The sequence below is a fragment of the Epinephelus lanceolatus genome, chromosome 18, assembly GCF_041903045.1.
Source record: "Epinephelus lanceolatus isolate andai-2023 chromosome 18, ASM4190304v1, whole genome shotgun sequence".
NCBI classification, from domain to species: Eukaryota; Metazoa; Chordata; class Actinopteri; order Perciformes; family Serranidae; genus Epinephelus; species Epinephelus lanceolatus.
Genome location: NC_135751.1, coordinates 15,536,152 through 15,547,217, shown reverse-complemented (window position 1 = coordinate 15,547,217; position 11,066 = coordinate 15,536,152). Strand labels below are relative to the sequence as shown.

At 41.1% G+C, this 11,066-nt stretch overlaps 1 protein-coding gene across 1 annotated transcript; it reads left to right on the top strand.

Moving 5' to 3' along the window:
- Positions 1–272: 272 nt before the first annotated feature.
- Positions 273–9,934, top strand: cdk21 (cyclin-dependent kinase 21). Its single transcript, XM_033645741.2, has 8 exons — positions 273–376; positions 609–886; positions 3,045–3,177; positions 6,450–6,617; positions 6,830–6,939; positions 7,082–7,132; positions 7,454–7,586; positions 9,249–9,934. The coding sequence occupies exons 2-8, from the start codon at positions 657–659 to the stop codon at positions 9,324–9,326; spliced, it is 903 nt and encodes a 300-aa protein (XP_033501632.1). The 5' UTR covers positions 273–376; positions 609–656; the 3' UTR covers positions 9,327–9,934.
- The last annotated feature ends 1,132 nt before the right edge of the window (positions 9,935–11,066 follow it).

Genomic DNA, 11,066 nt, shown 5'->3' with positions numbered 1-11,066 from the left:
TAAAAAAATCCTGTCTCAGTATTATTAAACAGTCACTTTGCTATTTATTACTAAGACATAAACAAAAAACTGACTGTAAGTGGCCCATTGACTACAAAGCAAAGTCGTTTTATCTGCCGACATAGAAGTTTATTTGTTTATATGCGTTGTTTGTGCACTAAACCCGACAAAGTGTCTGCACATGAACGCAGCATCTGTTGACAGTGACTGACAGCAGCAGGGAGCACGTGCACAACCAGTGGGCTCACTGCATTGTAGATGTTGAGCTTTCTGATTAGTTGGCAAATAAAAGGGGTGTGATTTTGTGACCATACAGTAAGGCTACATTTTCCTGCAGGAGGCGGCATGGGGGAGACGGTCTGCTATTCAGTCTGAGGTAAAGTAAAAACACCATAGCTGCTCCAACAAGAGCAAAATGACCGCTTATTAACTGCGTCAAAAATAATGTTATTACAGGTGGTTTGGTGTGTGACAGGTGATAATTACCTTCTAAGCTAACCTGCACACACCTATTGACTCAGAGCTTCGTTAGCTAGCTTACTCTGTGAGTTGAACTAACTGTTGAAAGAAAAAAAGTACCATATTTAACTGTTGTCTTCCTTAAACAGACTTTTATCTACAAAGTTCAGGTTAAAATATCCTGAATTTGGAGGACCATGGACGTCTACGCTAAACCTTTGTGCTATGAGCTGCTGGCAGAGGTGGGAGAGGGCTCCTACGGTAAGGTGTATAAAGCCAGAGAGGCGGGGGGGACACAGCGCCTCCTGGCGGTGAAGAAATTCAACATGCTTGAGGACACGTCAGAGACCGGGATCCCTGCCTTCATCATCCGCGAGGTGGCGCTGCTGCGTAAAATGAAGTACTTCAACCATCCCAACATAGTCAAGTGAGCTCAGGCCTTATACACTCACTTTATTAGGTACACCTGAGTAACATTTAAAGATGCACGATACCCAATATGCCGATACACTCAATGGCCACGTTATTAGGTACACCCTGCCAGTACTGGGTTGGACCCTCTTTTACCTTCAGAACTGCCTTAATTCTTTGTGGCGTAGATTCAACGAGGTGCTGGAAACATTCCTCCGAGATTTTGGTCCATATTGACATGATAGCATCACGCAGTTGCCGCAGATTTGTCGGCTGCACAGCCATGATGTGAATTTCTTGTTCCACCACACCTCAAAGGTTCTCCATTGCATTGAGATCTGGTGACTGTGGAGGCCGTTGGAGTACAGTGAACTCATTGTCATGTTCAAGAAACCAGTTTGAGATGATTTGAGCTTTGTGACATGGTGCGTTATCCTGCTGGAAGTAGTCCTCAGAAGATGGGTACACTGTAGTCATAAAGGGATGGACACGGTCAGCAACAATACTCAGGTAGGCTGTGGTGTTTAAACCATGCTCAGTTGGTACTAAGGAGCCCAAAGTGTGCCAAGAAAATATCCCCCACACCATTACACCACCAGCACCAGCCTGAGCTGTTGATACAAAGCAACGTTTTTCCAATCTTCTATTGTCCAGTTTTGGTGAGCCCCTATGAGTTTTTTGTTCTCAGCTGACAGGAGTGGCACCTGGTGTGGTCTTCTGCTGCTGTAGCCCATCTGCTTCAAGGGTTGACGTGTTGTTCGTCCAGAGATGGTCTTCTGCAGACCTTGGTTGTAACGAGTGGTTATTTGAGTTACTCTTGCCTTTCTATCATCTTGAACCAGTCTGGCCATTCTCCTCTGACCTCTGGCGTCAACAAGGCATTTTCACCCCAAGAACTGCTCACTGGATATTTTCTCTTTGTCAGACCATCCTCTGTAAACCCTAGAGATGGTTGTGCATGAAAATCCCAGTATATCAGGAGTTTCTGAAATACTCAGACAAAGCCCGCCTGGCACCAATAACCATGCTACGTTCAAAGTCACTTAAATCACCTTTCTTCCCCATTCTGATGCTCGGTTTGAACTTCAGCAGGTCGTCTTGACCATGTCTACATGCCTAAATGCAGTGACTTGCTGCCATGCGATTGGCTGATTAGCTATTTGGGTAAATGAGGTGTACCTAATAAGTGGCCAGTAGGAGTATAACAAATCATTTGACCAATAACCGACACCGATATTGATATATTCACTTTTTTCCCTACCTAGTTTAGCGATCATTGAGTCTCTTCTGTAGTGGAATTAACGTCATAGTATACAGGCACGCTCTCATTGTGATGGCCCACCAGCAGATTGAGACATGAAATAGAATGCTTTTCAAAGCATGTTGGCCAATTCTGATTGTTCATTTTAAAGCCTATATTGGCTGATACTGATGACATGCCGTTATTATTGTGCATCCCTACTAAAACTAATGCAGTGATACAACAGTCCTGCAGTAAATCAGTCATGAAAGGTACAATGTTCAGTTTTTGTTAAAACTGTTTTAAAGAAGAGTTGATTTGAGGGTGATTCTTCAACTGTCATGATTTTTGTGTCCCTGTCAAGAGAAATAAGGAAACCAAAAACACATTTCTTATATTTTATTTTTGTCTCTGTTATTTGTCGAGTTGGGCAATATATCGATATTATATCAATATCATGATATAAGACAAGATATTGCCTGAGATTTCAGGTATCGTTATGTCGTAAGTGTTGTCTGAATTTACCAGACTGTTCTAGCTTTTCACTTAGTCATTATGTCTATATTACTGATGGTTATTTATTAAAAATCTCATTGTGAACATTTTGTGAAAGCACCAGTGGTCAGCCCTAGAATATTGTAGCAATATCAATATCAAGGTATTTGGTCCAAAATATTGTGATATTTGATTTTATCCATATCACCCAGCCCTATGTTTTTGACACCAAAAGAAAGAGGATAGACAAGAATTAAATGGTAGGTCAGTCATTATTTTAATTATAGAAAAATTGGCCTTTTATGTTTGGTTTTTGCTATATAGAGTGCTCCATATTTGATAAAAGCCATTGGTCACAAAATCACAGCTGTACATATTTTCTTGTTATGTTTTTTTTTTTTTTTTTTTTTTAAAATCCCATGCTGATTTTAACGTCCAGGCTGTTGGATGCATCTGCTGTGCCAGTGGGCAGGAGCTTGGACCTCACTCTGGTGCTGGAATACATTGACCAGGACCTGTCCACCTACCTCTCCAAGGTCCCTGCTTCTGGACTGAGCCGTGACTGTATTAAGGTCTGAACTCATCACCAGACTTGTCATTGTGTAGCTGCATTAAAAAAACAGTGAAACAAACACTTGCATACCTTTTTGTTAAATGTATGCACCCCTAGAAAAACGGGATTGCAATTTCCCCACCTCATGTTCTTGCCTGTTGTGGTAGTGAAAGTGACCTGGCAAACACTGAGATGGTGAAACAAGTTCTGGGAAATGGCAGGACAACACAAACACACACATACACACACATGGAAAGTTAGGTATAATGTTTGTCTGAGGATGAGTATAAGAATGTTTTTTAAACTGCTCTACAGTGCTGTCTCATTGTTGTAAGCTGTGTCTTCAATAAAACCCGCAGAAGGCTGTGAACCGATCCAAGTCATACGAGTCTTTTTCAATATAAGTAGTAAGCCAGCCAGGAAAGAAAAAAGACTTGTATGACTTGAATCGGTTCACAGCCTTCTGCAGGTATTTTATTGAAGACACAGCTTACAATAACGAGACAGCACTGTAGAGCAGTTCACCAAACATCCTTACACCAGGGCCACACTGCCAACGAAGTGCTGTGAAGCGCAGCGCACTGAAATTCTTGCGCGAGCCGGAGCATTTCTGTTCACATCAGAAGCGCATTTCTCCACGCTGGTCGACAAGCGCTTCTACTCCCAGCTGTTGTCTCTGTCACATTTGGGGCTGTTTTTCCATCATCGGTAAGTAAATAACCTCATAAAATTATACGCCATTTTTTCCTAACAACTGTACATGTATGTCCACTTCTTAGTAATGAGTATATGTATATAAACACACACATATATACATTGCATTTGTCAAACGGGATGTTTTATTTTGAAATTTGTTTTATTCTGAAAATTGACCGGATGCTGCTGCTGTTCCTTTGTTTGACTTCCTGCCCGACTTGACACATTCACTCGTGGCTTGCACAGAAAATAGACCAGACGCCGAAACGATCGCTGCAGGGCGGCGTGGATGACACTATCAGTTAACACGGGCGCCAAAAGGAAACTGGCTTCGCTTCTTGGCATTTCGAGTCTGTTGGCAGCGCTTCCGCGGGCAGTGTGGCCCTGGCGTTATACTCCTCCTCAGACAAACATCATACCTAACTTTCTGTGTGTGTGTGTGTGTGTGTGTGTGTGTGTGTGTGTGTGTGTGATTGTGATTTCCTGCCATTTCCCAGAACTTGTTTCACCATCCCAGTGTTTGCCAGGCCACTTTGCTTTCACCATCACAATGTTTGCCAGATCACTTTGCTCTCACCATCACAATGTTTGCCAAGTCTATCTGCTCTTAGGCTTCACCCCAGAGTGAGACCATTCAGGATTATTCAATTTTAGTAAACGTGTTTTACTTCTAACTTTATCCCAACTCTCAGACATTTCTTGGCCTTTTCGCTACCACACTGTTCAATTATTTTTGTTTTTGTGGCTAAGTTACAGATTTTACACCCTCCCATCACACTTAAATGATTTCTCTTAACAGACATGGTTTAAGAGGCCTTACAAATCACTTACTCTTATCAAATTCTGCTCAACACCCTCATACACTGAGCCACAGCGTGGGGCTGAAGGTGTGTCCAATGTACTGTGAACTAGGGCTGTCACTAACGATTATTTTCATTGTCGACTAATCTGTCGATTATTTCTTCGATTAGTCGACTAATCATTTCATTGAAAAATGTGTTAAAATGTTGAAAAATGTCGGTCTGTCTCTCCCAAACCCCAAAATTACGTCATCTAATGTCTTGTTTCGTACTCACGCCAAAGGGTTTTAGTTCACTGTCACGGGAGAGTGTGTAAAGCTGCCAATATCTGAACATAAGAAGCTGCAGTAAGAGTATTTTGGGGTACTTTTATAGTACTTTTCTATGAAAAATGAAAAATGACCAATTAGTCGACTACTAAAATAGTCACCGATTATTTTAATAGTCGATTAGTCATCGATTAGTCGACTAATCGTGGCAGCCCTACTGCGAACTGAACGCGTGTCTCTTCTCAAAATAAAATGGTCTACAAAGGCTCTACCATAGTTTAACAGAAAGTTCACAGCCTTGCCTCAGGGAGCAAAGCTAATGGTGTGTTCAGATGGTCCTTATTGACTTGCAAAGCTGGAAATTTGTGTTTTAACAGTATAATGTTGAAGAAAAGTGATTGACAACTAACATTTTACCAGGCAAATGATGGTCTGTATATCCATCTACTTCTTTTTTGCGATTTTTTTGTATTATTTCAGAAAACATCCAGGCTTCCTGACTTATATTGTTACACCTTGTAGCAGCTTTGATCTTGGATCAGTTCATGTGATTTATTAAATGATAACTGGTGACAAGCGGATCCTTAAAGGGACAGTTCACCCCAAAGTCAAAAATACATATTTTCTCTCTTACCTGTAGTGCCATTCATCAGTGCAGGATGTTTTAGTGTGAGTTGCAGAGTGTTGGAGATATCGGCCTTAGAGATGTCTGCCTTCTCTTCAGTATAATGGAACTAGATGGCACTCGGCTTGTGGTGCTCAAAGAGCCAAAAAATACATTTGAAAAGCTCACCAGCAATGTCTCTTTCCAGGAATCATGACCAAATTACACAGACTAACCGTATCACTGCACAGAAGAAAGCGTGCATCTACTACTAGCTCACCAAGCACCTAGCTAGCTAGCATTACAGCTCAGCCGTGGAGGACGCCGTTAATATTTACGTCTTGTGCTGTCAGGAGCAGCAGCCTCTCCTTTATGAGTAGATGCACGCTTCCCTCTGCGAGGTGTTACGGTTGGTGAGTATAGTTCAGTAGAAAGAAAATAGTTCCTACATGAAACTGCTCATAACAAGGTCTGTGGGTTGTCTTGAGTAACCAGGTCATGATTTCTGGAAAGAGACATTGCTGTTGAGTTTTTCAAATGAATGTTTTGGCGCTTTGAGCACCACAAGCCGAGTGCCATCTAGTTCCATTATATTTAAAAGAAAGCAGACGTCTCTACAGCCGATATCTCCAACACTTGGCAACTCACACAAAAATAGTCTAGACTGATAAACAGCATTACAGGTAAGAGGAAAAATAACTTTAACATCTGGTAACCTTGCTGTGGTCTTATATGTCCTGACTTCAAAAGCTAACAAGAGTCGCATGAAAGTTGTAGTAAACAAATGACAGTTAGCAATGAATTTTTATACACAGAGACGTGTTCAGTCTAAAAATGGTCCCTGGATTTCCACACATCTGTTAACCTCTGCCACGCTGCTGTCTGTCTGTCTGTCTGTCTGTCTGTCTGTCTGTCTGTACAGGATGTGATACAGCAGCTGCTGCGAGGATTGGACTTCTTGCACACAAACATGGTGCTGCACCGTGACCTGAAACCACAAAACATCCTGGTCAGCAGCCATGGAGAAGTTAAGATCACAGACTTTGGATTGGCACGCATCTACACCTTCAACATCGCTCTCACTCCAGATGTAAGTGAGGCAGCACATAAAGATAGGACTGAGCACTGTTAACTGGGGCTGCAGTAATCCATTTTAGAGTGTGTTTCTCTCCCATATATAGCACTGTGTTCTGTCTGTTCCTGTGCCTGAGGTGAAAACTGTTCTTTTGTCACTTCTCCCACCCCTGGCTCTGTGTCTTTATTTCCTACCTCCTGTCCTCATACCTCCCTCTCTCTGTTCAGGTGGTGACGCTGTGGTACAGAGCCCCCGAGGTGCTGCTACACTCTGTGTACATGTCCTCAGTGGACATGTGGAGCGCTGGCTGCATCTTGGCTGAGCTTTTCCTCTTGAGGTAAGGAGTCTGGCTGGAGTGTCTGGCTGCAAGAGATATGTGGCACTACAGAGTCTAATTTAAGAGGTAAAACATTCTCTACATTTGTCACAAATAGAAATAAGGAAGCCATATGATCTTTGTTGTGCCTTGTCACACACAGACCACTGTTTGAGGGATACACAGAGATACAGCAGCTGCAAAAAATCTTTGAGTGAGTAGTTTTTTTCTCTCCCTATATAAATATATTGGCATTGTGCTGATCTGCCTGTTTGCTCCAAATTGGGGGGGATCCTACTGCACCAGTGCTTAAAGCCTTTTGCCTTAAAGCTGAACTCAAAAGAACAACCATGGCAACTGAATTATCACCCTATCGTATGAATGTGAGGCAGTTAAACGACAATCTGCAAGACGTTTGCATTTCCCTGTGAATAAATAAATAAGACTTAAAATGACATTATTGCTATAAAATGGCAGACGTACTTTTTATCCGCAGCCTGTTGCTCAGTTCTTTGCCTTACTGTTTGTTTTGCAGGGTGATCGGTTTGCCCAGCAAGGACGACTGGCCTGATGACAGCCCGATCTTATACTCAGTCGGCTGGGGGCCACAAGGCTCGTGCACCAAGCTGCTGCACAACCTGGGCCCAGATGAGAACGACCTGCTATCTGTGAGCAGATCTGTGTTTCTATTTTAATGACATGCTGTCATGCCTCACCTTTCACACCTGGAGTTATACACGGGCAGAGACAGACTGACTTTGAGCGAAAGTAACAGGTAGGGATGACCCCGAATAGTCGATGATTCAGTGATTCGATTCAGAGAAGTCTGATTCAACGGCCAGTCTTGCCGTCGAATCGTCGCAAAATGTGATTATGAAACAAGACCGTACCATTCTGACTATATGGGGGTGCTCACTGCTGCTGAACATCTTGATTTGACATAGAATGTCTTTGTTTTCTAGTAATTCATGATATATAGCCTATTTTGATACAAACATCAGCCTAATTTCTGTTAATAAAAAACTGAAAATGACGCGTGCGTTTAATCAGTAGGCATAATCATTACTACGCATGAATAAATCACCCAGTTGCTCGATCCAAATAAGCTGAGGTGAGTGACTGCGCTGAAGGACCATCAGAACAGCATCGAGGCCTACGGTGATTTAAAGTTAAAGCTAAAGTCCCACTGATTGTCACACACCTGAGTGTGTGAAATTTGTTCTCTGCATTTGACCCATCCACTGAGGGAGCGGTGAGCAGCAGCGGTTCCGCGCTCGGGAATCATGTGGTGATGATTTACGGTGGAGGAGGTATGTGCTCTCAAATCAAAATTTTTTGAAGGATTATTTGTTTACCTGAAGTGTCTTCAAACAAATTTCACCGCTGATTGTTTTCTTGATGGACTCTGATTTGGCTAGAGCGGTGATGCACGGTCCGTGTGGATGAACTTGTATGAACCTGAGTTGATTAATGAAGTAACTTGAAGTCAGAAAGAAGGAAAACGGTTTCTAAACCTTTTGATGATGTTTTTGGATGTTTATTTGTGAATGAAATGGCAAGTTCTGACGAGTCAGAAACGACTCCTGTTAAAGACATGCATGAGGCTGCAGGGCGTCTGCGCTCAGAGCATCATACCTTGATGAAGTGAAAGGAATAAAGATAAAGAAAAAATGATAACCCTTTTACTTTTATTATTATTATCTTATTATGCCAACTGAAGAATTAAATTTGTTTATTTGGGTGTTTTAGCTCTTTTCTCTGGAGCGGAAACTGACGCAAATGAGCTCATTAATCAATGAGGGGGAAAACAACATGATTCGACGATTGGTCGGCTAAAAGAAAAATCTGTCAAATCAGATTCGACTATGAAAATTCTTAGTCTTAGGTAACTATCCATCTCTGTAAAAGATAATTATTAAACAGTGATAATCTGAAAAACCCAAATGGTTCAGAAGGACCCTTATCACTGCTCTGAAGATATTTCCTGAATTCTCAAAGTCAGTAAGAATCATCCTCTGGGAAGCATCAGTGTCTGTTCAACATTTCACAGCAATCCAACAGTTGCTGAGATATTTCAGTCTGCACCAAAGTGTGGATGGACCAGCTTTGCTATCTCTAGAGCCATGCTGCTGGTGGGGCTAAATATAGCAAACATTTGCGAGATACAGCTTCACAAATCTAAAGAGTTGCATTCTTATCTGTGTTTCACGGCATAATAAATAGGTATTTTGGTTGGTTTTGGCTGCTGAGTAGGTTTATCTAAGACAAAAGAATCACAACAGTGCTTCTGTCCCAGTCGTTTGTAAGGTGTGACCCCTTCTTACCTGCAGAAATGTTTGGCATTCAGACCGAGCTGTCGCATCTCAGCCGCCAAAGCCCTGGCTCATCCTTTCTTCATGAAGCACTGAAGCTACGGATGAAGACAAACTTCAGCTTTTCCTACCGTCAGCTGCACTAACTCGATCCCTCCTACACTTTTCTTCAGGAGTTCACCAGCATCATGACAAACTGTGGTCAGGTTTGAGGTAACAACTTTGTACCTTGTGAACATCAGTAACTGGTAGAACACGACTCTGATGGTATAAAACACTTTTCACAGTCAAATATCTGGTAAGCAAAACATTATTGAAGGATTACTCTGTGACAGTCTAACATAAAAGTACAATGTTCTTGAAATATTTGATGCAACTTTGTGTCTTTCCTTAAATGTAGTGCTGCTTTGTTATTGCTGAGTGTTAGTATTAAATTCTGTTTTGCTGTAAACTACTGACGACACTATGATGAGCACCTTTAAGTTGCTGAGTTGGTTTATGTTGTTTCACCAAAGCCTTTTTGTTCAAGAACTTTATTATTGTTATTATTTTATTTTATTTTTTTAGGTTTTTTTTAGAAGATAATTATGGTGTAACCACTGGAATAGATTACACCTGTATTTATGTTTGTATTGACAGATTGTACAAGATATTTTTCTATGAGTTACCCTGTTCATTCAAGAAGCTTTCCTATAAATGATCGTCTCTCAAACCCGTCCTTGCATTTGAATGCAACACCGCTGATGACTGATAAATTCAGGTAGATTGGAGATGTGCTGATTTTGGTTGCGACTGATTGTGAGTTTGAACAGATTTCTCAGGTGCACTTTTTGTGTGAACAGTGACTTCAAGAGCCACATTAGCAGGCAAAAGATGATGGACAAACATTACATATTGTCTTGCAACTGCGTAGTCGGAACAGAAGGGGGCAGTACTGAAACAGATTAGGGAAGAACCATCTGCATAATGGGTCCTCAAATTTCCCACAGTCCCAAAACTTTAGTTGCAAATATTTGCTCCCCACTTAAAGGGTCAGTTCACCAAATTACAAACATAAATTTCACTCATTTCTAATTCAGTCTATCTGAGCACACAGTTTTGGTTACTGTATATGCTGAGGTTTTTGAAACATCTGAGAGTCAGATATGAAAATTTTGAAGCAGGAGCGAGGACATGACAGACAATTTAACGTGTTAATAAATGGGATTACAAAAAAAGTAACATTTTAAAGTCATTTTAAAAAATATTTAAGTTGGAATTTAATGGACAAAATAAACTTTTATTATTTATTATATTAAAATAATATAAAGTGACTGTTTTTGATTATTTTATTATACATATAGTTTGATTATATTTTATTATTAAATTATCAAATACATTGTTATTATATTTTATTAGACGTATTTTATTTATTTATTTTTTATTTGAATTATATTTTATTATACCCCCACCGTTTCATATGCGTGCCCCCACCCCCCAATGGTCAAGCAAAACCTGCGCCCTTGACTTGAACAATAAAGAGCTTCAAGTTTACTGTGTGTCACTCACCTTGGCCATAAACAACTTTTCCCCCCAGAACTATGCACCATGTGAGTACAAAATAAAACAAAATAGGCCTAATTAAAGTTTTTAAGGTAACAGTTTTAAGTCGATTCTGTTCTTAAATTGTGCAGATTAACCAACACATTATTCAAATGAACAAAAACCAGGGGACGTGAACAGCACACGAGACCACAGCTCTACGAGAGCAGCGTCTCTCGGTTGCCATATTGACGGCTGCTTCCTGGACAGTGGAAGGGGCGCCCCACGGTTTGTCCCGTCTATTTATACACTCCC

Excerpts from the sequence above, each read along its gene's own strand:
- cdk21 (XM_033645741.2), top strand. The coding sequence starts at position 657 with ATGGACGTCTACGCTAAACCTTTGTGCTATGAGCTGCTGGCAGAGGTG. Across the intron at positions 887-3,044 it reads AACCATCCCAACATAGTCAA|GCTGTTGGATGCATCTGCTG; the intron begins GTGAGCTCAGGC and ends TTTAACGTCCAG. Across the intron at positions 6,940-7,081 it reads GCTGAGCTTTTCCTCTTGAG|ACCACTGTTTGAGGGATACA; the intron begins GTAAGGAGTCTG and ends TGTCACACACAG.